Consider the following 26,458-nt stretch of genomic DNA (forward strand, 5'->3'; position numbering starts at 1 on the left):
GTGGGAAAAAGTTAATATTTCCTGTCAGCCCCTGTATAACTGCCAAATCCTGGGTCTGTGTCTCCCAACCAGCACTAAGATTAAAGGCGTCTCCAAAGCCCATTTTAGGGGATAATTCTCTAAAATCAGTAAGAGGAACAACATCAGCTTGTCTGGGTGGGCATCAACCAACTAGTTCCCCCCTTTTTTTAATAAAATAAGTGTTACTTGTCAAAAAATCTCTTACATGTACTAGTCCAACCAACCAACGGACCAAACCAACTGTCAAATCCCTGGGGTAAAGTCACCTCTCATCTCTGCACTAAGATTAAAGGCATCTCCAAATCCCATTTTAGGGGAAAATTCTCTAAAATCAGTAAGAGGATCAACATACGCTTGTCTGTCCCCCAACTATCCCCCCCTCCCCCATTATTTTACTAAAATAAGGGTATTGGTCAGAGAATCTCTCACATTTACCACTCCAACCAGCCAACGGACCAAACCAACTGTCAAATCCCTATTGGTAATGTCACTTATCATCTCTGCTCTTAAACCATGAGACTTATAAATAAATGTTTTTGTGTAAAAGGAAGAAGCATTGCTATTTATTCCATTAAATTCAGTTACATGTTAAGGCTGGTACATAAGAGCAGGGCAGATACCCAAGGGGCTGAGTTGCAAAACCCTAAGGAGCTTGTCAATACTGGGCATAAAAATAAGTATTTTACCATGAGGCACAGGGGTCCCCAAATGCTACCTTCTTATGGAGTTACTGTAGAAAACATGTAAATTTGCTGTCAGCCCTGTATAGCTGCCAAATCCTGAGTCTGTGTCTCCCAACCAGCACTAAGATTAAAGGCGTCTCCAAAGCCCATTTTATGGGAAAATGTTCTAAATTCACTAAAATCAGTAAGAGGATCAATATCTGTTAGTCTGGGGATGTCACCCAACAATTTCCCCTATTTTTTCATTAAAATAAGCATTATTTAACAAAGAATCTCTCCCAGAGAGAATATACACTTACCACTCACCACGATGGCAACCAACGGACTGAACCAACTGCCACAGCACTAGGAGGGAAGTCAACGCTGTTCCCTGCTCTTAAAGGGGAAGTGTACCCTGTAAGTAGGGTTCATAAGAGTAATGTTCATATGGCATTTATTTCTGCTTAGATGTGCAGTACCTACATAGTTTATTAAGTACACAGAGCATTGCTTTGTAAGTGTGGCCTATTGAGTCAGTGCAGTTCCTGTGCTGCCATATCTTTTTGATCCATGAATTCTTCAGCCATGGATTCAATCACTGCTGCTGCTCCAGTTGCTGCTACATTATCATTTCGGTACTTTGCCGGTTTACGAACGGGCGCTGGTGTAACTTCGCCTGCAAAGGAGATAGACTCTAGCGCTACTTCGCAGTCTTACACCAGGCAAGTTTTGCTCTGGTGAAAGAGCATTACTTTGCAAATTCACTAAGATGCGCATTTTACTGAACGTTACCTGTTCTGCCAGACTTGCCTTCGCCAGCTCAGACCAGGCGAAGTGCAATGGAATTATAGGGCTTCTTTAATTTTTCTTCGTCTTTTAGTTTTTTCAGGGTGATAGGCTGCAAAAAATTGTAAACATTTTTTTGGGTACCCGGGCTCCCCCATTTCCTAACATATGGCACATAAACTATACACTGGGCACATGTGTAAGGCATTATAACAACTCTATTTAATTTTTAAGGTTTCCCTGGGCTTTTGTAGTGTAATGTATTTGCTGCAACATGTACGTCCATTTATCTTTTAACTCCCCGCCGTATGCAAATTAGCCAGCACTTCACATCGCTTAGTGCAGTAACGCTAGTGCAACTTCGCCAGAGTTTGGCGCCCTGGATGCAACTTCAGATTTTAGTGAATTAGTATTGTCCTGGCGAATCTACACCTGGCGAAGTGTGGCGGTGTGAGCGAAGCCGTCGCTGGCAAATTTACGGAGGTTAGTGAATTTGCACCATAGTATGTATAACTAAAGAGACTAGAAGAATAAAGGTTGAGTGAGGAGAATAAGTTTAGGGAGCTGATCTGGGCCGGCGTGGCCCAAAAGAGGCCGGGCCTACCGGCCCAGTTCGACCCTGCTGTGGTTTATTCCGTCAAATAATGGTGCAGCTTTTTTTAGCACTATAAGCCACGTGGGCTAGTTCCCATTTGCATACCTGCACTGGTTCTGTTTTTGGGTACATATTGGTTTTCTAAATGACCACATAGAATCTTTGCTGATTAACAATCAGCTGTCCAGCATGTGGTTTTTAAAATGAGATTGTGTTAAAGAGAGATGTGGTGGCAACTGTAAATGAACAAGTACAATGTATGGCCAAAAGAATGTGGCACCTGCCTTTCTAAGGATATTATGAAGTTGCTCCTCTCTTTGCTGCTAATATAGCCTTTACCCTCTACTTTTCTGGAAAAGCTTTCCTCTAGATGCTGGAACATGTTGGCAGGATTTGCTTGCATTCATGTGTAAGAGGTTGGGCAGTGATATTGATCAAGCCTGGCTCACATTGACATCCAATCTATTCTACAGGTGTTCTTTAGGGTTGAGATCAGGGTTCTGTGCAGATCAGTCAAGTTTTATCAAGCCCATTCCTACCCACCAATTCTGCTTGGACTTTACTTTGTATGCAGGGTTATTATCCTGCTGAAGCAGTATCACTTAAAGTTTCAACGATGACTTATGTCTATGTTTAAAGGCATGGCATGTATTTGATCCTCAAGGTTTAACAACTAGCAGGGCATATGATGTATGACTCTAAAGGAGAAGGAAAAGCTAAAATTAAGTAAGCTTTATCATAAAGGTCTATATAAATACACCTCTGAGTTCTCTGTCAAAAGAAACACAGCATTTCTTTCCTTCTATTGTGTACACATGGGCTTCTGTATCAGACTTACTGTTTTTAGCTTAAACTTCTAGGGCTAGGGCTTGAGCATGCTCAGTTTGCTCCTCTCCCACTCCCTCCTTCCCACCCTGCTGTAAAAGGAGCCCAGAGCTATGAGTGAACAGGGAGAGACTCAGTCAGGAAGTGATGTCACAACAAGCTAATATGGCAGCTGCTGTCCTAAACAAACAGAGCGAGCTTCTAGAGCTGTTTTCTCTGGTTTGGTAAAGCATTCTAAAGAATAAATTATGGTAAAGCATTCTACAGAATAAATATAACGTTCTATGAACTTACTTGTATAGTACTTGTACCGTAATTGCCTGTATCAAGCATTCAGTAAAGCAGTATTTTATAAAGTAGCTTCCACAGTCACACACTCTCTAATTTTATATTATATGCCCAACACTGAAATGGAGATATGTAATAAAATGGGCAAAATGTGCTACTGGTCTAATCTCCTATAACAGCCAATCAGCAGGAAGCATTTACTGATCATCAGTTTAGAGCTAAACACCTTATTGGTAGCTATTAGTTACTGCACCGGTGCAAACTTAATGCTTTTTAGTCTCAGCTCTCAGTCTCAGAGTAATATGGGGGCTTGAAATGTCTTCTATGGAGCACTGCAGTGTAAATAAAGATTTATCATAGTTCGGTTAACCCTTTACACACCAATGATGAGTGGCAGCGGTTCTTAAAGGAGAATTCAACCATTTAGCCAAAAAAAAAAAAAAACCCGACCGACCTCCCTAACTTTAAACGTACCCCTTGGTGTAGATTCAGGCATCGAACTTCACCGCAGCCATCTTCCAGGTCTTCGTGACTTCTTTCCACCCATTTTGGTGCATCTGCAATTGTCGCAAACCATTGCTCCAACTGCGCATGTGCCTCTTCACCCGGTCTCCTACTTAGCTTGCTGAAGACCCGGAAGATGACTGCAGTAAAGTCTGATGCCTGAATCAGCACCGATGGGTAAGTATAAAGTTAAGCATTTCCCGGGGGGGGGGTCTACGTGGGGTGGGGGGTAGGGTTTTTTGGCTAAATGGTTGAATTCTCCTTAAAGGGGGCATGCCGATTAAATATTGCTTAAAGGGGTTGTTCACCTTTAAATTAACTTTTAGTATGCTTTAGAGAGTGTTATTCTGAGACACTTCAGAAAGGGCAAGCAAAGCCTGAAACATGTTGTGTAATATGTAGTCTTGGAATAAAGCTTGATCACAGCAGACCTGCTTCTGAGTGCTCTCCTCAAACTATTTTATTACATATTCTGAGACAATTTGCAATTGGTTTTCAATTGGTGGTTTTTGAGTTATTTCCGCAGCTCTCCAGTTTGTATTTTCAGCAGTCTGGTTCCTAGGGTCCAAATTACCCTAGCAACCACGCATTGATGTTAATAATAATAATAATAATAATAATTATTATTAACATGTATTTATAGAGTGCCAACATATTGTGCAGCACTGTATAGACTGGAATATGAATAGGAAAGGGTCTGAATAGAAAGATGTATTATAAAATTCTATTATAATGCATCTTAACTATAATGCATTCTATAACATATTTAACTAAGTTAAAGGTGAAGCACCGTTTAATGTAAAATTGTTGATATATATAAAGTGCCGCTGGGGGAAGCAAGTGTTTGGTGTTCTCTCTGGCTGTCGCCCAGCATGAACAGCAGAGGGCGCTCAGGTTACACAGTAATTTTATAGATTAATATATCAGCAGTGTAAGAACAGCTGATACTTTATCATGCCATGAAAAGTGCTTAAAAACACTCTAAAAACAATATAGCATTAAGTTCAAGTTTAGCTTGTATGACCCCTTTAAATAGTGGCTATTTATTTATAGTCAAACAGTGCAATTTCCATTGTCCTGTCAGTATAACAAAACTTCATCAAGGAATAACCTCTACCCTTAAACACCTATGTGGGTAATGTCTCTCTCTAATTCTAGTCTGGCAACACATATACTTTATATCAACGTTGCCCAACCCGTAGCCCTTCTTTTCAGGCTCAATCTGTAGATTCTGGCAAATCCCAGAAGGGCTGCTGGAAGATGCCACAGACATACCTCTCAACATTTTGTAAATATCAGGAGGGAGAAAACATTTGCTGCGCGTAGTGCGCTGACATTTTTGGCCATGCCTATTTTGGCAGGTTATGAAAGTTTGAGCACATTTGTGTGTTTTTTTATATGTTTTGCTTATGAAGGTTAATTGGCTTTTAAGCTTCAAATCACTGAATACAATTGTTTCTTTGCTTATCTTAAATTGTAACAAAAGTATCTAAGTGCACCTGCCACTTATTCTGGGCACTCTGCCCAAAAGCAATTAAGTTGTGTCTTTTTCTGGCTGTTCACTGCAGGAGATCAAAGAGAAAGTCTGGACATTTAAGTAACAACAATCCGGGACTGCGGGCTGAGCTGTCAAAATCTGAACTGTCCTGCGAAAAAACGGAACAGTTGGGAGGTATGTTTCGACAGTTACTATTTATTGAGCTGGTGGGGGGCTGTTTGGGCCTTTGTGTATTTGAAATGCCAAGACCTGTATTGAATCATAGTCCAGGCCCGAAATATAGCCCCCCAGCATTCACCAACATCCTGTTATTATTAGTGCATGCTGGGAGTTGAAGTTTAACAGCATAAAAGCTATAGCAAATGTAATTCTATTTTATATCAATCATTTCCTCATATAAAATCTGTTTTATCCCAGGTCTTACCACTGGTAACATCCTGATCCTGCCTGTGCTACATACTGTCATTGGCCTTCCTTGTTCCCAATACACAGAAGGTTAGTATCTCTTTTATCTCATACTTGGTTTGTCACGGCCAATCAGTACAGCTGCAAATACATGGCAATAGCTTTGCAATTATGCCCTGTGTCTAAATGAGCTGGCGTGACTCCGAAAATTCTCTGCTTTGTATCTGTGAACGGATGTTTGCAGGGAAAATGCACATTTTTTAATGCTGACTTAGCGGAACCAATTTTCCATGTCTGCCTTTCACTCCGGGCTGCAGATAAATAAGTAAAGAAGAAGGCGATGGTTCTAAGTAGAAAAACCGCTATGTATATTGCCGCACATAAAAGTGCCCATCAAAACTCGTTTTGTTCACATTTTGTGTTTTTTTTTATCAACATTTTAAGTAAGATTTATGTATAAGTCTGTACTTCTATTTATATTGCACCTCCAGTGGGGCGGTATTGTGCCTTTTATCAGCTGTCAAAAACTGCCTTTGAAATCTTAACAAGCATGTCTGCTTCCTCTGGGTGGCAGTAAAACACTTCAAATCCTTTCCAATCCATTGCACTATGTTTGCCCAACCAAAAGAAACCACATTTGTTATATTATTTATTTACCCGTTAAAAAGCTTTAAATAATGGAGTGTAGTACGTCGTCCATACTTTTGGCATGCCATAATAAAAACGCAATGTTTGAGCTGACTTATTGTAGGAATCTCTTCTGCCTGCCATCTTGTATTATAACAACTTAATTAAACCCGTAATGGCTGTAGCTGGCTATCCCGATTCCTCATAAAAGAAATCCTGGCTCTTGCAATTACAATCTGTGTGTTTTACAAAGTCCTCAGAAATGTTAATGTACAATGGCTTAACACCCACTGCTGGGAGTTACAGTTCAACAGCATTTCCAGGAGAATTTTAGATTTGTGTTTCCTTAGAGCCAGCTGCTTCTCTCAGTGCGTTCTAATTTTAAAAATATAGTTATGTATAAGCCCTTATGTGTATTATAAATATATTCGGTGCCCAACGTCAGGGCATGAAGAGGCATGTTCGTAGGGCGCGAAAGTAGAGGAACATTTCCTCCGCCCTAAAAAAATGGGATTTATCTCTTTTCTCACTCCAGAACTGGGGATGGGGGAGTTTGGGTGGTGCAAATGGGTAAGTGAGAGGAGGGTGGTGATCAGAAGCAGCTACAAGAGTTACTTGCTTTGGGCAGCATGATAGGGCACATGCACCATACTATATAACCTGTGTAAAATTCCTCAGAGGGCCCTTCCTAACACTGTGGCAATGAACATCATGTTTCCCTTAGATTTCTTGTTGTTATCTCTCTAAGGAACCACAGAACTGAGCAGGAAAGCTTCAAGAGATGCTTCCTGCTTCTCTAATGTACAGGTATAGGATCTGTTATCCGAAAACATGTTATCCAGAAAGCTGGAAGATCATCTCCCATGGACTCCATATTACTTAAGTAATTCAAAACATTTAAAAATATTTCTTTATCTGTAATAATAACTAGGGATGCACCGAATCCACCATTTTGGATTCGGCCGAACCCTCGAATCCTTTGCAAAAGATTCAGCCGAATACCGAATCGATTCCTAATTTTGCATATGCAATTTAGGGGGGAAGGGGAAAACATTTTTTACTTCCTTGTTTTGTGACAAAAAGTCACACAATCTCACTCCCCACCCCTAGACTTGAATTCGGTTTGGCCAGGCAGAAGGGTTCGGCCGAAACCAAATCCTGCTGAAAAGGCCGAATCCTGAACCAAATCCTGGATTCTGTACATTGTACATGATCCCAATAGTACTGTATATAATAGAATAATTATTCCTTATTGAAGGGGAAAACAATTTAATTGGGTTTATTTAACGTTTAACTGATTTTTAGTAGACTTGGAGATCCAAATTATAGAAAGACCCATATCCAGAAAAGCCCCAGGTCCTGAGCATTCTGGATATCAGGTCCCATACCTGTATCTTTATACTGTTCTCTGAGGAAGCCGATTGGTCGGTGAAACGCATCGGAAGTGACGTCACAGGCAGGCTACGGGGAGAACACCACGAGGGAGAGAGACGCCAGCACAACCTCCTCCTTTGCATTACAGCTGGGGATACCGCCAGCATATACTTGCCTATATGTGACAACCTTACAAACAAATGTGAGTGAAATTTTAAATTTCTTAAAAATTTTTTTAATAAAATGTTATTGCAAATCCAATTTTTGTATTCCTACCTGGGAGCCTAACGGTGGCTGGCGGAGGAGAATATGGGGAATTAAACTACATGCAATATAACTGCCACTATCTTGTAAGTAGCAATTATACTAATACTTGGTGAAGGATCCAGAGAACACCAATTTCGTTTGCACACACTTTGGGATGGAAAGAAAAGGTCTCTTTAAATGGAAATCCACATCATCAAAACATTTCTTGTTTTTTATTTTTAACTTCTTACTTTTCCAGCACAGGGTGCTTTAACAACAGTTGAAAAATACTACACCATATTTTGTTCCTGCTTTTTTGCTTTCTCCATTTGCTTTAGACGCTGTTCTACAAGAAAACATAGTTTCTGGAATATTTTTCTTCTTTTTTTTTGACATTTTTTGTACAGTTGAGAGACTGAAAGAGAACGGGCAGGAGGGAGTTAATCTAAAGGGCTAACTATTTCTTTATTGTTGTATATTGTTTCTTTATACTGTTTCTGCCTGACCATTGCTCTCAACGAACAGCAGGGGGTGCCTCAGTCACACCTCCATGATATTAGCAGGGTCTTTTCAATACTGAGTCATGTGCATGAGACAAAAAAATTAGATTAAAAAAAAAGAAATCATTTAAATCCTTTTGCTGTTGACTCAAATGGGATCATGCCAGGTCAGAGCTTAAAAGCAGAAAGAGTAAAAATGAAACTAATATTAAATAAGGGTCAGTTTTGGTTTGAGGAAAAACAATTTTTAATTAAACACTTTACCTTTTTTCGACTTTTAACTACGGGGCCCCTTAATAACACTAATAGATAAGTACAGATTACACTGCTTTTGACTGTAGCCTTGAGAACAACCAAATGCTAAAGGGTTAATGATATAGTAAATTCAAGCAGCTTGGCTTTTGTGATGCAAAGGTGTAAAGGGTTAAATCCTTAATGCATTACTGCTGTAAACAGCCATTCCGTCTACACATGGGCCGCAGTATGAAGGCTTTTTCTTAAGCAGCCCTGTGAAGTCACTGAATATCGGGTTTCCAGCAGTAAAGGATATAGCTGGGATGACGGATGGCCGGGTAATAGGAGATGAAGTAAGGTTTATTGTGAGAAAATGAATCCCAGCGAACATTGCTCCATTCAAGCCATTATCTGTTCAGCATGGAAGTCTAAGGAAATGAAGGTCGAGCTTGCGTTGTGGCATAGATTAGGGCCGGAGAAATCCCAGTAGCCTAAAGCTTGCCATTCTCTACCGGCTCCTATTGTATATTATGGCAACACAACCTAATCTGTTACTGTACTACCTGGGCAAAATGTATGAAAAGTTACAAAAACTTGCTTTTAGGGTGGGTGGGGGGTGCTACCGAGGCGCCAAATGAGCGAATCTTAACTATATGAACACCTTTAGTGGGACATATGGCCTGATTGAGGTTTGGCCTGTGGGCCAACAATCAATTATTAGTTGATTGAGGACAGCATCAACTTTGCGATGGGGACTCAATCAACTGGAAAATGAAACCTGCCCAATTGGTGTGGTCAATTTTTGGTATATATCGTGGTGGACATCAGAGGCCCATATACAGCAGGGGTCCCAACTGCCAGGCCGCGGCCCACTACCACCACCCTGGTTCCTGCAAAGAATTCTGGCTTTACTATGGTCTATGGGGCAAAAAAAGTTTGGGGGCCGCTGCTAAACATGGTAAATTTGCCCAATATTTCATTCTGCTGCGAGTAGTGTTTTTTTCAGTGATTACAGTGATTCAAAAAAGAACCCCTCTGGCTCTTGAAATCTACATGTACCTGGAGGTGATATCTGAGACATTGCTTTCTGGTATTATGGCATCTCCTGAAACACTAAAATATATAAGAAATGTGAAAAGATGATAGAAGCACAAAGTGAGAGCTACGGAATGTGCCCGCTGGGCCGTTGCTGTGAACTTTACTTTGAGGATGCAACGAACATGGCAGGACTGGTAGGGGTGGAACTGGGCTAATGGAGCACTGGTTCGTGCCCATATCTCCAGACTGTGGCTCCAGATGGCTTTGTCACTTGTTACTTGAGACTTGTCTTCCTGGACTACAGATGGATGTGACAGTGATATATCACCCGGCCCCGTCTGTTGTCCATCCTTCTCTGCTCGTTGTTTGACATCTTCCTTGGAAATAGTTATGGATTTTTCTCTTTTCTCTCAATTTGTAATTTGTTTTAGGTTGGATATTTGGAGTCTTGGCAGACCCTCCATAACCTTCAGGTCACTCTAATGGCCTTCTAGAATTAGTCCTCTAGCATTATCTATGTAACCCTAAAGTGTTAGCAAAGTCGTTTTATGCACACAAATGGATAACACAAAGGGCCTGAGAATCACAGATTGTTAGTGCCAGGCACACGCCATGCTTTTATCATTTTCCTTTGCAGCAGTAAAGCAATAGGGTCTCTCGCATAGAGAAGCATTAGCATTTCTGCTTCTTTGTGATATTCCCTAGTTTGCTATATGTTTTCTTCTGCCATACATTATTTCTTTGTGCAGCTTTATCACACATGTATCCATTTTACTCACGGAATTCATGCATGCCAATGAATAAGAATAAAATCAATGCCCAGTAAGGCTAATTGCTCATTATAAAATACACAATGGCCAGAGAATCAGAGATTTGCCAAAGCAATTGGCATGCCAAGGATACAAATGGCAGTGCAAAGTATGAATGCTCCATAATACTGAGAAGCTCACAATTGCTAAGGTTCCACAGGGTGCAAACTGGCAGGTAACAGGCGCAGGAGCTTGTGGGCCAAAGTTACGCTTGCCCCATACATTGTTCTTGCTGCATCACATGTCCATAATCTGCTTGCAGAAGAAGGATGCTGGGCTAGAGGTAGATGCAAATTAATTACCTAATATGGGTAGGATTATGTTTCCCCTGGCTGCTCATTATTTTACTGATCAGTAACAAATTCAGCAGACAGTGACTAACATGGATCTGACTCAGTAGCTCCTATTATTATTATAACTGCAGGCTTCATGCAAAGCCTTTACAGGATAAATTATTCCTATTCGATCTTAAAGTATACGTCACCAAGGCATTTACGGCTGTTGTAAAGACAAAGACCATCATGGAAACTTCAAGTTGATTCTAATATCATTTTACCTCTAATGGGGTGGTATGATTCTTTACCAATTACAAAAGACTTAGTCATATTATATATTAGTGTTGTTATTATTAACACAAAATGTAATAAAGCACAGACACTGTTAACAAATGAATGGTATATACACTATACATTACAGATTTACATAGCAAAAAGCAACAGGCAATATCCGCGGTATAATAGAGGTAATAGATAAGCCATGTGAGACAAAATGGCATCTCTGTTTATAGAGAAAATATTTAGTAGTTTAATTCATTAGGCCTTTGTGTATTAGTGAAGGTATAATGAGACGTACCACTCAGGAGTAAGTGAGCCATTAAGTTGAGGTTCGTATGCAGAGTGCATATCAATAGGTTTCCTTATATTTAGCGCATAGCAGGGCTACATTTTGTTTAAAAGCCTGTGATTTTCCGTGTGGGAATGTGCTGAGGCATGAAAGTAGCAAGAGGAATAGCGTATGGAGCGTTTTGGGTGGGAACAATGTTCATCAGTGTGTGGCATTTGTCGCTATGACGTATGGGTGTAACATTATGGGACTTCTAGTCCAATGAGTGGCAATTGGTGTCTAGAAAGTTCAGGGAACATGGTGGGGAACTCCTAGTTCAAATGAGTGGGCATTGGTTAGAAAAGTACAGGGCAACATGTATGGGACTACTAGTCAATCAGTGGTTGCATTTGTTTAGAAAGTATGGGGAACCAGTGAGACTTTAAGTCAATGCAAGATGTTTGCATTTGTTTAGAAGTATGAGGATATGCTGGATCTCTAGTCAGTCTAGTGGTGTGGCGTTGTCTAGAAGTAATGCGGAAGCAGGTGAGTTTCTTGTCAATAATCAGTGTGTGGCATTTGTTTAAGAAGTATTTAGGGAAAAATGGTGGGATAGCTAGTCAATGGAGTGCATTGGTTAAGATAGCACATAGTGAACATGGGGGACTGCTAGTCATCGGTGGTGTGTGTTGGTTTTGTAGTATGAGAGAGCATGGTGGGACTCAAGTCAATCAGTGGTAATTGGGACCATGGTTGGACTGTTCTCATCACTGGCTGTTTAATGAATCGTTTTTTTTTTTTTTTTTTTCGTATTGCGAGGGCAGGCGGCGGCCCTTGACCACCAATGGGTTTTACCTTGTTTTCTATCAACCTGAAAGACCTCTGTGGCTGCAGGGTAAAACACACCCACATTACTGTTTTTAGGGCAACCTTATGTCTGCGAGCACTTTTTAGTGTGGTGTAGGAGGGTTAGGTGGGCCCCAGGCAAGTTTGTATAGGGCCCTGTGCAATATTCTTGCATGGTCAGAATGGCCCTAGATATCATTACATTTATCTCCCCTCTGTCTGAGGATGAATATAACAGAATTTATTATTCTTTACATTTAATAGTTCCTGAATCAGCCCGCAAATTGTCTATATGATTGGGTTGGACAGATATAAGGAAAGCAGGTTGTGCCCATTGTTCCCTTATTCATACTGGTTTTTACTAGTGTATAGATTTCCTCCAACTTTATTGATTTACTATGTATGTTTCATACATGATCATCAAGGCTTGAAAAACACATTGGTTCATGAAATTAAAATTTAATAAGCTCCTAAATGAGAGTAAAGTTAGGGCTCCATATTACTAAGTTAGCAGGTCCCTCTTCCCCTAAGGGGCCCAATTATATGGCCCCGGTGAATAAAAGCCAAGCCATGCGTACACATAGTTATGCCCCGTAATGTCAAAACCCTGTCCATGTTCAACCTGACCCTCCCCCAACTATTAAAAAGTAATAGTATAGATAAAGGAGCCATATATTTCTATATATTTCAAAGATGTTCCAGTTAAATAAAATAAGATCATTGCCATTTCCAGACATGCTTCATTCTGAAAGTATTTAGACATCAGTGGATTTGTCTGCAAAACATGTATGAAACGTGAGATGTGGCGCAGTACAGTCACAGCCTATGGAATGGATTTGCTTCCTGGAAAAAATGCAATGATACTAGACTACAAGTAATAACCGCTCTGTAATGATGGTGAAATATGTATAATAATAATAGCAAATGACAAAACTTAAATGAACGCACTCCACCTTTCCCCCGCCCTCCGCCGATTGGGAGGCGCGTGATAGTCAATTTAAAGGGGTTGTTCACTTTTAGTATGATGTAAAGAGTGATAGTATGAGACAATTTGCAATTTGTTTTTAAGATGGGGTCAGTGACCTCCCATTGGAAAGCTGGAAAGAGTCAGAAGAAGAAGAAGAAGGCAAATAATTCAAAAACTACAAAAAATAAACATTGAAGGACAATTGAATAGTTGTTTAAAACTGGCCATTCTATAAAATGCTAAAAGTTAACTTAAAGGTGAACAACCCCTTTAAAGAAAATATAAGCAGCGGGATGTGGATTTAAATGTTATAGAGGAGACAGATCTGTTTCCTCTTCAGTTACTTTAGTGTTCCCATGTTTTCCAATAGGCCTTCCTTTTATTGTGTATGAAATGTGTTATTTTTTTCTCATTTGCTTATTTGCTCTCCCAGGGCAATCTATTGGGAGTGTGTCGGGGGCTGAGACAACGGCCAGGGTGACACGGCAGAACTATATCTAGCAGGTCTATCCCAGGATACAACTCCCCCACAGGCCCAATTAATAGCCAGTGTCTATTTTACAGCAGCCTCTTCTGCTGGCATTTTCCAGAACCTACAGATTGCCAGTCCGGGCCGAGTACCTTGGAATTATGGGAAGACTTTTGGCCTAATAGTCCTATCCTAACTGATCCCCAGTCACAAAGCCATTCTTGGCAGCTAAACATAGTGCAAGCACCATATAAACATCACTCCATAGCGACATGCAGTAAGGTAATCAAACCTATTAAATGAGTGTCTGTGTATTTGTATTTATATGTTACAGCTTGTGTACGCAGCATGTTTCCTACAATACTTGTAGCTGAAATGCAGGTTATGGATACAGCAGAAAGAATAAATGCTCTTGCTCTCTCATTAACTCCCACACCTTCCTTCCTTTCTTTCTACTTCCTTTGCTCTCTGTGTCACTGCTGCTGGCGCTACTGCAATATTTGGATCAAAAACAACTCTATTTAATGACCCTACAATACATTCAATGCTCTAATTTTGCTAGCACATGAAATGTGTAGTGAACCTATTGCGGCAGTGGAACCCGCAGCAGCATACTTCCCCCAGAAATAACAACATTCCAGCTTATTAGCAATTTGTGTGAAAAATGCATTTTAGAGCATTGTTGTCCAACTGCTGTGGTACCAATAGCTGGAATTCATGTAACCTTCATGGTGGAAGGCCGATAATAGAAAACAGTGTTGACCACTCCCTGTTTTTAAACCACACCCACCAAAGCCATGTTACCACTAGACCATGTCCACATTAATGATGGCAGCACACCAAAAAGAGTTTATAGGCAATTAGTCATGCAGCTCTCGGTCTCACACCTCAACCTTTAATCTCACTCGGCCAAACCTCTAATCTCACTCATCACTTCTGTTTTTGTTGTAGGTTCTTCAGGGACTTCCCCTGCTAGACTTTGATTGTGAAGTTCCAAGGAGAAGATTTCAATGAGCCCCCTGCACAGAACACTCTAAAGGGAGAATGACAAAAGGGGTGACTTCTTCGTACTTCACGTCTCTGTGATTAGAAAGATGGTGACAAGGTAAGTGTTTCTTTTGGGGGTTGTAGTTCAGAGTCGCTGTGGGGACAGTGTGGGTTGTGTTGTTTGTGTCTCCCCGAAATGATCTTAAAAGAGTTCACTCTGCTTTGCTTGCAGACTTTGCCTACTGGTAGCTGCTGCCTGCTTTGCTGCAGAACTGGTACAAGGGGTGAGTTTGTTATCGCTTTTCTTTTTTATTTCTCCATCCAACTGAATGGGAACGTTCTTCCTTGGTAGCTGCACAGTCAGGTTGCATTTCTGTAGACAGAGGAACCAAAGTATGCCCTTGCCAGAAAAGTGGGTAATAGCCTTGATAAGCCTATGTACACTCTACATAAAACAGATACTTTATATTATTTACAAAGTCTCAGTTGGGTCCCAATAGAACTACAACTCCCAATATGCCACAGCAGATGAAGGTTTTAGGATTTTCTGGAAGGTGTAGTCCAACAGCAGCTGTAGGGACTGCAGGTTGGATATTGTATCTATGCTACAGCGATGCGTGACAGTACTCAGTCTTACAGTTGGACTTCAGACATGCCATTGTGTATTATTGTATACCTTTGTCTTCAAATGAACACAGCAGTGAGCACTATTAAACTGTTAACCTTAAAGGGATCCTGTCATTGGAAAACATGTTTTTTTCAAAACACATCCGTTAATAGTGCTACTCCAGCAGAATTCTGCACTGAAATCCATTTCTCAAACGAGCAAACAGATTTTTTTATATTCAATTTTGAAATCTGACATGGGGCTAGACATTTTGTCAATTTCCCAGCTGCCCCTGGTCATGTGACTTGTGCCTGCACTTTAGGAGAGAAATGCTTTCTGGCAGGCTGCTGTTTTTCCTTCTCAATGTAACTGAATGTGTCTCAGTGAGACATGGGATTTTACTATTGAGTGTTGTTCTTAGATCTACCAGGCAGCTGTTATCTTGTGTTAGGGAGCTGCTATCTGGTTACCTTCCCATTGTTCTTTTGTTTGGCTGCTGGGGGGAAAAGGGAGGGGGTGATATCACTCCAACTTGCAGTACAGCAGTAAAGAGTGATTGAAGTTTATTAGAGCACAAGTCACATGACTTGGGGCATCTGGGAAATGAGTGAACCCACCAAATGACAGTTCCCTTTTGGGATAACTAGAGAGCCCTTGGGCAGCAGCTAGGGTTGCCACCTTTTGCCGGTAAATACTGGCCCACAATGAATAGAGGAGGGGTGATGATGCAAAGGAGGGGGGTGGCACTGGCACTCATAAGCCAGGGACTAACTCCCTGTGTTTATTTCGTAAAAAAATGGAGATTAAAAATTCATCTATGCACATTGGGCATCAAACTGTTCAGCAGACCCCTGGCTTCATCATCATATCTAGGATCTTTTATGTTGGTACATTACAATAGGTGGGGCATGTAATGGGCAATATTTAAGATTGCTTACAAAAATGTTGAAAATCCCGATGTTTGTGCCATTTAGTACTGGTATGGGATCCATTGTCCAAAAGCTCAGAACTGTGGTTAGACCATCTCCAATAGACATTTTAATAAAATATTTCCTTTTTCACTTATATAGTAACACACTACCTATAGATATAGTAACACACTACTTATAGATAATAATTAATCATTATTGGAGGCAGAACAATCCTATGTTGATTAAAGGTACCCATCTTTTCGCTACAGTTCATCTTTTTGCGCTACTGCGCATGCACAGCCGCAAGAAAAAAGAAGAAGCCAGAAGACGATCGCTCTGTGATGCTTGCTGGAAGACTCCTGGGACAGTTCTGATATCTTCTGATATGAGCCCTGGGCTTCAGTTAAGTACATGTCATCACTTGGGGGTGCCTAATTTTATGCACCCCCAAGTTAAAAGACCTTTCCTGCTCCTTTATGGTTTAAATGATTTTTAAGACTTAAAGACCCATTTATCCACAAAACCCCAAGTTCCGACTATTCTAGATAATAGGTCCTATACCTGTATAATATATTAGTGGTAAGAAAGGTAGTTTTGGTGGGAATAAATCTTATTTGATATAGTCCCACAAGCTGTTAGTAATATGTCTTATACTGCTACATAGGCAAATGGAGTTTTAATTACAGTGGAAAAGCTATGCGTGTTTTCTACCTTGCCCTTTATTCCTATACATTGGTTTTTTATGACATTTAGCTCATTTATTAGTTTTATCCACTGCTGGACTAAGGGTGCCTCCCTGGCTCTCCAGTTAAGCATGATCAGCCTTCTGGCTTAAAAGAAAGCCTTAATTAGGATATTTACTGGGGAGGTGTCAGGCTCAAATTAGCAGCATTCAGGGGTCAGAATTGAAGAAGGTGGGAAACACCTCGCTCATTCCCATCCACTATGCAGTAGTGTACTTGTGGCCTTTTGCCAATTAGGCAATGCCACAGGTTTAATTTTGTGCAATAGTGCTTGAGTATAGTAGACCCCACGCAACAAATACATTGTATGTCTGCAATTGACAGAGACCTGGATAGGAGTATGTAAGATTTCCTTCAATTGTGTATTGGATAAGGGATCCCATTTGTCCTCCCAAGTTGCCCTGCATTTTATAGGGGATCTATTGCAAATATACCCCCGAAAACATTTACACCATTGTGATATCTTACAGTTCATATGCCCTGTTCTTTCCAGGGCGATTAAAGCATCTAATGAGGTGTCCCGAAGAGTGTTTAAGTCCCTAATGGAGATCACCACTATGCAAAGGTTTTGAGTGATACAAAGTATCATCTGAAGAAACTTTCCTCGTAGTATGAGGGCGATAAATACATACATTAGGTAATACTAACTCCACCAATTGAATATAGCCATAAATAAAAATATATCTACCCCTAGTGTTAGATTTGCGTAACCAACCTGAATAGTGTTGATTTGATGATCAGTATGGACACTCCCGATGAGAAGGGAGAACATGTGGTGTTGTAACACAAGCCCACCCAAGGGCACTTGAGCACCAACACCTAACTTCCCTGTAGATGGGTCATGTGCAATATATATCATTTTGGTACTGGATTTGTTATCATATCCAGGACTTTTGACATTGTCATTTAATATGGCACGTTCCATGTAACCGTTTTGTACACATCGTTTACCTAGGGTATAATAGTGCATCAGGTTCTCTCTTAAACCTCTTACAAGGAGACAGCTCATACTTAAAAATGTTGCCACTTGGGTAAGAAAGCCAAACCACCATGCTTTCCTTAGTGCCAAAGCCTTTTTTGTTACTAGAGTACCTGGGTAAAGGTATGAGCTCGGCTAAGAGTGAGTTTTACCTTTTTTTGGGGGGCTATAGCAATCAAACTGCTTATAGGCATAACCCTAAAAATTTATTGTTATGGGGTTTTTTTTTGTTTTTGTTTTTTTGCAGGAGGGCATGTCTGAGAACACTTACCTGACTCTTACAAGGAGATGGCTCCTTTTGGCTATATTTGGGACCCTCTTGGACACTGAATCACACCTTTTAGATTAGCCATGTAAGGTCAGGCCCTGTTTTCTATATACAAAACAGTTTCTGTCATCATGTGCCAGTCCAGCAACAAGGAAGATGGGGGTGTCCCTTTTTTATGATTAGGGAGCAGCCCTCAAAATGCAGATCTGAGTAACAGATCAATTAAAAAATCAGGGACACTTCTAAATATATGTAAGTTTATGGACTGCATTGATTGCAAACCTTTTCCATTTAAATATAATCATTGCAGCTTGTATAGCTATATAATTCCCTTATATTTCACATGATATAAAAACAGTAAAGTTTCAATCCTACAGTAAATTACTCCTTTGGTTTTTCCAGCTCAGCTGATAAAATTAAATACTTGTGGTGATGACTGGCCCCAAAGCTGCCCTGAGGTGGCTTTCACTATGCTGCCCCCCTCACCCCTTTGTGTTACCTTTATAGAGTTTATCTGCAAATTTTCTGTTTCCCAAAGAGAAACTGCTGCATAGTAACCCTACACGGACAGGTGCAAACTTTGTACACACAGGCATCTTCCAATGAATATTGTGTTGTGCATTTTATCCTTCACTGATTTAGTCTCAGGATTTGAGAGTAAGGGAAGGTAAGAGCCAGTTTGCTCATGTGCATTTTATTTCCTAAGGGTTGGCACCTGATAAGCCAGACTATGAAGGGAAAATTAGTTCTGTTCCTCACATATGGCTAATGGCTTTTGGAATATCCCTTTGCATTGACATAGTCAAAATGATTTTTTTTGTTGTTCCTTTTTAATAGGATTTGCTCTTACTTGCGATCATTGAAGTGTCAGTATTGTATTAAACTCGGGTTTGGGGATTATATTATTAATGATTTTTTTCTTTCCCTCCAGTTTTGTTATGTGTCTTCCAGCGGGTGCACGTAGTATACATGACATGATGGGGAATGGTGCCAAGAATAACCATTATACACAGAATCTCCAATTTGTTTCCAGGAGAAACCATTCCTGCAGAAGGACTTTGTCTCTTACCCACAGGTACTGAACATTTCAGTGTTTCTTTATTGCAGATTTGATCCATTCTCTCACTCCCTCTACCCTTGCCAAATGATGCAATTACCCAGAATAAAAACAGACACAATGGCTTTGTTGTTAATCTGTGAAGTCACAGTTTTATTAGTAATATTAATTTGGCTTTTTGATCCTGAGGAAGGCGAAAAACCTCTTGAGAATGTAGATGATCTGCTTCACTAGAGGGAAAAATTCCTTCCTGACTCCTTAACGGCAATCGGATTTGCTCCCAGGATCAATGTGCCATATTGAATGAAGGGAAGCAGGGTGAGGGAAACAGAAAACAATATGGCTGCATACACAGGAGCCCTGTTAAGCTACAAGGTGAATACTGCATTCCTATTCATTCTATTGGTCCCCAAACAGCCTGCAGACCCGGCTTCTACAGTTTGAGGAATGGAGTGCAAAGGAATGCAGGATCTACCGAGTGGCTTAAAGGTGCACTGGTGTTTAAAAACATATTTACGGAGAAAGAGAAGGCACCGCTGGGGGAAATGAGGTCAAGGGAAATAGAAAACAATATGGCTGCATACACAAGAGCCCCACTAAGCTACTAGGTGAATACTGCATTCCTTTTCATTCTATTGGTCCCCAAACAGCCTGCAGACCCGGCTTCTGCAGTCTAAGGGATGGAGTGAAAAGGAATGCAGGATCTACAGAGTAGCTTAAAGGTGGACCAGTGTATAGAACCATATTTTGGGAGAAAGAGAAGACACCGCTTGGGGAAATGCAGTAAAATCAAGGGAAATAGAAAGCAACATGGGGGCATACAGAGGAGCGCCTTAAGCTGCTAGGTGAATACTGCATTCCTTTTCATTCTATTGGTCCCCAAACAGCCTGCAGACCCGGCTTCTACAGTCTAAGGGATGGAGTGAAAAGGAATGCAGGACCTACCGAGTGGCTTAAATGTGCACCGGTGTATAAAAACATATTTATGAAGAAAGAAAAGGCACCACTGGGGGAAAGGGAAACAGAAAACAATATGGCTGCATACACAGGAGCCCCGTTAAGCTACTAGGTGAATACTGCATTCCTCTTCATTCTATTGGTCCCCAAACAGCCTGCAGACCCGGCTTCTACAGTCTGAGGGATGGAGTGAAAAGGAATGCAGCATGTATCGAGTGGCTTAAAGGTTTTCCTGGTTATGATGCCATATTTTGGTATTAAGTGGAGGTACCTCAGATGGAATTGCAATTAGTAAAAGTGGGGCACTGCTAATGATATTGCAGTAAAGTAAAAGAGAGGCACTGCTTGTTAGGGAAACAGAAAAGATATGGCGGCATACACGTAAGCACTGTGAGTCTACTTGGTAGTAGCTGCATTCCATTCCATTCGAGCCCGTCAGCTTACAGATCCCGGCTTCTGCAGGCAGATGGATGGAATGAAAAGGAATGCAATATCTACTGAGTGGCTTAAAGTTGCTTCTGTTTATGATGCCATATTTTGGTTAGTGGAGGAAGTACCACAGGAGGATCTGCAGTGGCAGGGGAGGCACTGTAGGAGGAACTGTGATGGGTGACAGGAGACACACTGCTGGTAGTATTGCAGTGTAATAAGGGGAGGCCCTGCTGGTATAATTGGAGTAGAAGGAAGGGCATACATCGCTGATGGAATTGCAGCAGATGGAAGTTGAGGCATCACTGTTGTAATTATGGTGGATAGAAGGAGATGCATTGTTACTGAAACTGCAGTAGCATAAATGGAAGGCAATAGTGATAGAAACATAAGGTATAGAGGAGAAGGCACTGGTGGAATTGGAGCATTCTTACTTGAAAACACAATCGAAGGAGCTGTCAGTTGGTGCCTTTTCTGAACGCAGCCTGTAAAAGCCAAATAAAATAACATAAAAACTCAATGCACATTTTTCTCATCTTAACTAGTGGTATTACTGTGTTAACCCTATAACACTTATTGGCACATTAATCATAATTGTAGCACTGTTCTACTCAGTGCCCTTGCACCCATACCACAAGGAATCCTAATACAGAATTAGTCATCTCAGGGATCAATATTCCCATAGAATCCACTTCTCCCTGCATATACCCAGTGTACCTTTTTCACGTAACCAGCTCTGCTCTTATCAGTGCCCCTGCAACCATAATGCAAGGAATCCTAATGCTAGACATATCTTCTTCTGATTTGTGCTACTTGTCTTTCTACTCAGATCTTTTCTTACCCATCATCCCAGTAGGACTTAAAAAGCTGAGTAGTCAAAGTCCTGAAAGGCTTCATTTATCTCGCTGGCCATTTCAAGAGGGGGTCCTTTGGGCTGCGTCAGATTCGCCGGCAGGTCGGTATACTTCTTTTCAAAATATCTCACATCCTCCGGTCCGTCCAGGCTTGGAATAAACGGAGCCATCACCTTCCTTTCAATTATGTCATCCCAGTCAATGTCCTGCAACGTAGACACCATAAAAAATGCTCATTATTAGAGAAAAAGGGGCTAAGCGGCCATTTTTAGAAATTGTGGATAATATCCAAAGGTATAGCCCATCAGATCCTAGAATTATTTGGACAATAGAGACAGTGGACTTACATGGAAGAAAGGATGTTCTGCTACATCTGCAGCATCTCCCGGGGTAGAACCCAGTCTCTCCTTTGCATTCTTCTTCAACAGCTACAAGAACAGAAAATAGCAGTTACATGTACAGAAGCTTTGGGGAAACTCAAGAGAATTAGAAAGCGGTCACTGTAATAAACTTAACTCTTCTTACCTTTGATATAAAGCTTAATGCTCCAGAGTCCATTGATGCGGGGTAGCATGGTTCGTCCTCCACAATTGAATCATATATGAATTCTCTGTCATATCCAATGAAGGGTCTCTGAAATTTATGGGAAGGTTTTTTCATACTGAGTGTTTTATGAGGTTAGATAAATAACAATAATATATATTTCTTTCTGTGTTACATCCATCATAACTGGCCATTGGCGCTTTTTTCTTACCATCCCGAGGAGCATTTCATATACGATGACTCCAAGAGACCACCAGTCGACGTCTCTTGTATATTCCTCCACCATCACTATTTCCGGCGCCATATAAGCGGGACTCCCGACCATGGTGTTGGTGCGGTCTCCATATCCAATGCCTTAATCAAAAAGACAGGTGTTTAGGCCAGAGTATGCCATAAATGAATACCCTTTGCTCAGAGTAAATATATAAGGCCCCCCTTACCTGTTTTGCCCAATCCAAAATCTGCAATTTTTATATATCCGTCTTCATCCATTAAGAGATTGTCCGGTTTTAAATCTCTGTTTTGAAACAAAAGGGAGATGTTATAATGACACATTAACATTGCTGTGATAAACCAAGCACAACAAATGCTTTCTTCCCTCAGCCATCCAAGTAGTGACTTTCAACCTGTAGCTGTCCTGCAACAGCTACAAACCCCATGTTGTAGTAACTGCTAAAGGTATCTACCCCTTTATTAACTCTTACCTGTGTATAACATCCTTGGCGTGTATGGCTTCAAGACCGAGCGTTATACATGCAGCATAGAACCTGAAAAGATAAGGAAAATACATTTGGTCATTATATGCTGCATTCATATATGAATCTTAATATTTAGTGTAGCCTAACACTCTCCAAGTTATATCATCCTCCCCAGTCTTCTGAAACTCCAGGATGTTATGTATAAAAGTAATTTATTCATACTTCGTTGTCGCTAGGTCGAAGTGGCCACTTTTCTTCAGGTGAGTTCTTAGGGTGCCTCCTGGTACATACTCCATGACGAAGAAGAGCAGGTATTTGGTGTTGAATGTCGCATATATATCCACTATGAAGTTGTGTGGATTGACTAGTTGCCCGATTTTCTTCTCTGTTAAAATCCTGAAAGATAAAAGAGAAAATTAGTTCAGCATAGTGCAAAATCCAATGGTAACAATGGTGAAAAGAAGTGAAGTGAAAAAGAAAAGTATATAAAAGACGTCTGAGAAAAAGTGCTAAATAAAAGGCCTATTAGATTTTTTGAATCATCCCCTATATACTCACTCTTCTATTTCTTCGGTGGAGTCTATGTTCTCCTTCTTCAGCACTTTCAAGGCACAGTAGATTTTTGCCGGTAGATACTCTACAAGAAGAACCTGGAATAAGAGAGTGGGTTTAGTGTCATTGTTACCCTGTATGTGCAGCTAAATATCCAAGTCCTTATTAAAGACATAATCAATTACCTTTCCAAAACTTCCGCGGCCTAAAACATTAATCCGCCGAAAGTCTCTTGCTGCAAAACTGCTGAACTGTAGCTCTCTGAAAGGAAATAAACAGGAATTGTGTTTTGTGTAACTTAAAAAAAAAAAAAAAAAAAAATATATATATATATATATATATATATATATATATATATATATAATGCCTGTATCTATTTCTAGTGTCTTACTGTGTACTGTCAGCCTCCTCTAATGGTGTCGCTTCTTCTTTGCAGCACTCTGGTTTTGGAATTTTATCCTCAAGGTGAGGGCTCTGAGATGTTTCCTCCTCATTCTCTGCAACATCGCTATTGGGTTTAGTTAATTGAGGTAAAAGATTATTATAATGCAATTGTACAGTAAATAGTAGAAAGCAGTCTAAACTGCAGCCTCACATATTAAATGCTATCTTACTTTTCCTCCTCTCTCTCAGGTTGTTGTAGCTCCGGGTTTACAGATTCTGCCTCCTCAGCTTCTTCAGCTGCCGGTAAATCACTATAAGTATAATACAGATTAATATTCATTCTAATGTATTTTTCCCTGAAAGGAAATAAAAAGGAATTGTGTTTTGTGGAAAAAGAAAAAAAAAAAATATATATATATATATCTGTGTAGATATAGATAATATATATATATATAGATATATATATATAGATATATAGATATATATAGGAATTGTGTTTTGTGGAAAAAGAAAAAAAAAAATAATATATATATATATTATATCTGTGTAGATATAGATATATATATATAGATATATATATATGTAGATGTAGATCCTTGAGAAAGGTCCCCATGTGGGACCGAAACGTCGGATAAGATGTGATTCTTGATTAATAAATCAACACAATTTTCACCAAAACTACAGAGAGTGCTGATCTTCTTTCCACATATGCATTATACTTGGACCGTACACCTCTGGCTTCATTCTTTGGTTTGAGTGCAGGCACTGTGGGACTCTATATATATATATATATATATAGATGTAGATGTAGATATAGATATATATATATGCTAAACTGCAGCCTCACATATTAAATGCTATCTTACTTTTCCTTTTCTCTCTCAGGCTGTTGTATCTCCAGGTTGACAGATTCTGCCTCCTCAGCTTCTTCAGCTGCAGGTAAGTCACTATAATAATATAATACAGGTTAATATTCCTTCTAATGCATTAGTAGAAAGCAGGCTAAACTGCAGCCTCACATATTAAATGCTATCTTACTTTTCCTTTTCTCTCTCAGGCTGTTGTATCTCCAGGTTGACAGATTCTGCCTCCTCAGCTTCTTCAGCTGCAGGTAAGTCACTATAATAATATAATACAGGTTAATATTCCTTCTAATGCATTAGTAGAAAGCAGGCTAAACTGCAGCCTCACATATTAAATGCTATCTTACTTTTCCTTTTCTCTCTCAGGCTGTTGTATCTCCAGGATGACAGATTCTGCCTCTTCAGCTTCTTCAGCTGCAGGTAATTCACTATAATAATATTCTGATGGCACCTGTGGCTGTTCTACCTCTGGCACAGGTTCTTCAGCAGAATCATCCTGTTGATGCTGCATCAAATAAGGGACAAATGTGCAGTTAATGAATGTGATAATGAAAAGGGCAATGATTGTGTTAAACCCAAGAAATGAATGGAATCAGTGTAATGTACTCACTTTGGAGGAATCACTGGGGGGTTCTGAAATAACTTGAACCTCAGGCTCAGTGACCTCTGTTAGGAATGCTACACCAACGTCTCTGGCATTCTCAGTTGTCTCCTTTACTGCTTCTGAAAATAGAGCAAATTTGAGAGATATAAGGATTTCATGTTATGATGGCACACGGGTTCCCTACATAATAGCAATAGGAAAGAGGTCAGAGACTGTTATACTGTATCTCACCTGGAGCATTCTCTTCTTCCCTCCACTGCACTATCTCCTCATTCAGCTTGTGGAGAGAGGTGTAAAGATCTTTCACCTTTTTCTCGCTGCTGTTCCACAGCTCCTTCACCCGGGCTCTTGTCTTCCTGTCCTTGGTGACATGGAACAGCTTTTCTGCCCCTGCTGCTATCCGCATTTCTTTCTTGATGTTTATTAGCAGCTCCTGCTTCGTATCTAAAAGATACTTACCCATACTTACCGAGGGCCCCAAAAATTCAAAAGACTGACTGATGTCAACAGTCTATAGAGAATGGAAAAAATTTTGAAAAAATTATTAATCTCTTGATATTCTCCCAAACTATAATGAATATTGTACAATGAGACATGATATTTGTTAAGAACATCAGAGAAATGTAAAAAAAATATTTATTGTAAGCTAAGGCTCTTCTCTTTGCATTGACAGTTCCCCTTTATTTTGTCAGGTATAAAAGAACAGCTTTATATTTCCATCTGCCTTACCTCAGTATGCCGGTGCCGACATGAGATGCCACACACTTTGGCGCCCATCTTGAAACTCCTCTACAAGAAAAGAAAGGTTGGTATAAGTCACTGCTTTAGTGGAGATAAAGAATACAAGAGCTGGTAAATCACAAACAGAAGACAAACACCTCTCTGTAACTTCACAGCTACACACCTGAGCAGGTAGGGAAAGGGAAGCAGATATGGGCAAAGTGCTAATATTATGATCATTTCAAACTTCTTATCCCCATTTATTTAAACTGGACTAGTCAGAGCAACCAATCATTTCACAGCTGCCATTGTTGATGTTAGAAATGTATGCTAAATGTTATACATTACTGCAATTGGCAATGTGTGCCAGTGTGAGTCAGGGCCGCAACTAGGGGTGGGCAGAGTAGGCGGCTTCCTAGGGTGCCATCAGTGAGGGGCGCACTTCAAAAAGCATTTTTGTTTTTATTTATTTTTTTTAATTTTTTTTAAGTGATTATTTAATTATTTACTTTAATTATTTTTATAGTTTTCATGGCACTCTTGCCTGGGGGGAAACCTCCCGCCTCCTTCCGGCACTTCCGCCCACCCTCTCCCTCTTGCCGGCAACTTAGTACTGCAGCTTAAGAGCTGCCTGGTGGCGCATCGCGTCTTGCGTCACACACGTACACCCGTCAGTGACGTCACTGGTGCCTACACGACAGAGAGTTGGTGGACAGGCACGTTGGTGTGGCTCAGTCAGGCTCAGTGCTCGCAGCCTTGCACACTGTTTGCAGGCACTGAAGATTG

The 26,458-nt window shown here is 40.4% G+C and overlaps 3 protein-coding genes and 3 long non-coding RNA genes across 12 annotated transcripts in view; 2 read left to right on the forward strand and 4 right to left on the reverse strand.

Moving 5' to 3' along the window:
- Positions 1–5,334: 5,334 nt before the first annotated feature.
- LOC121396997 lies at positions 5,335–7,784 on the forward strand. 2 transcript variants are annotated; one of them, XR_005963318.1, is made up of 4 exons: positions 5,335–5,353; positions 5,597–5,674; positions 6,936–7,094; positions 7,625–7,784. It is a non-coding gene; the product is annotated as an uncharacterized LOC121396997 (long non-coding RNA). The 2 variants fall into 2 exon arrangements; XR_005963319.1 differs by lacking the exon at positions 6,936–7,094.
- Positions 7,785–13,176: 5,392 nt separating this feature from the next.
- The window catches only part of LOC121396983 (serine-rich adhesin for platelets-like), a 29,313-nt gene continuing 16,031 nt past the window's right edge, over positions 13,177–26,458 (forward strand). For 2 of the 6 annotated variants that reach the window (XM_041572661.1, XM_041572662.1), the window contains exons 1-5: positions 23,689–23,788; positions 24,371–24,424; positions 24,543–24,596; positions 24,715–24,768; positions 25,645–25,757. In XM_041572661.1, coding sequence (XP_041428595.1) covers positions 23,704–23,788; positions 24,371–24,424; positions 24,543–24,596; positions 24,715–24,768; positions 25,645–25,757 — 360 coding nt within the window. In that variant the 5' untranslated portion in view covers positions 23,689–23,703. Of the gene's footprint in view, positions 13,799–14,467; positions 14,622–14,735; positions 14,788–16,290; positions 16,424–17,990; positions 18,102–18,942; positions 19,087–21,283; positions 21,410–23,537; positions 23,632–23,688; positions 23,789–24,370; positions 24,425–24,542; positions 24,597–24,714; positions 24,769–25,644; positions 25,758–26,458 lie in introns of those variants that run through there. The other 4 variants (XR_005963291.1, XR_005963290.1, XR_005963293.1 and 1 more) reach the window with 4 other exon arrangements.
- Positions 21,403–22,280, reverse strand: LOC121396985 (protein kinase C-like 1). The gene is made up of 2 exons (XM_041572665.1): positions 22,063–22,280; positions 21,403–21,941 (listed from the first exon to the last, which is right to left on the reverse strand). Exons 1-2 carry the CDS (start codon positions 22,174–22,176, stop codon positions 21,795–21,797), a joined length of 261 nt encoding a protein of 86 aa, XP_041428599.1. The 5' UTR covers positions 22,177–22,280; the 3' UTR covers positions 21,403–21,794.
- On the reverse strand, positions 22,283–22,968 carry LOC121397001. Its single transcript, XR_005963323.1, has 3 exons — positions 22,772–22,968; positions 22,556–22,618; positions 22,283–22,368 (listed from the first exon to the last, which is right to left on the reverse strand). It is a non-coding gene; the product is annotated as an uncharacterized LOC121397001 (long non-coding RNA).
- Positions 23,474–24,240, reverse strand: LOC121397002. Its single transcript, XR_005963324.1, has 3 exons — positions 24,216–24,240; positions 23,716–23,796; positions 23,474–23,609 (listed from the first exon to the last, which is right to left on the reverse strand). It is a non-coding gene; the product is annotated as an uncharacterized LOC121397002 (long non-coding RNA).
- Positions 25,131–25,737, reverse strand: LOC121396984 (serine/threonine-protein kinase N2-like). Its single transcript, XM_041572663.1, has 2 exons — positions 25,682–25,737; positions 25,131–25,463 (listed from the first exon to the last, which is right to left on the reverse strand). The coding sequence occupies exons 1-2, from the start codon at positions 25,727–25,729 to the stop codon at positions 25,158–25,160; spliced, it is 354 nt and encodes a 117-aa protein (XP_041428597.1). The 5' UTR covers positions 25,730–25,737; the 3' UTR covers positions 25,131–25,157.

Source organism: Xenopus laevis, chromosome 8L (assembly GCF_017654675.1).
Source record: "Xenopus laevis strain J_2021 chromosome 8L, Xenopus_laevis_v10.1, whole genome shotgun sequence".
Lineage (NCBI taxonomy): Eukaryota > Metazoa > Chordata > Amphibia > Anura > Pipidae > Xenopus > Xenopus laevis.

Bases quoted from the DNA above. Each gene is read 5' to 3' on its own strand.
- LOC121396985 (XM_041572665.1), bottom strand. From the start codon at position 22,176: ATGGTCGGGAGTCCCGCTTATATGGCGCCGGAAATAGTGATGGTGGAG. The intron at 21,942-22,062 runs GTAAGAAAAAAG...CATAAATTTCAG, and splicing joins ATGAAATGCTCCTCGGGATG to AGACCCTTCATTGGATATGA.
- LOC121396984 (XM_041572663.1), bottom strand. From the start codon at position 25,729: ATGGGCGCCAAAGTGTGTGGCATCTCATGTCGGCACCGGCATACTGAG. The intron at 25,464-25,681 runs GTAAGGCAGATG...CATTCTCTATAG, and splicing joins GTCGGCACCGGCATACTGAG to ACTGTTGACATCAGTCAGTC.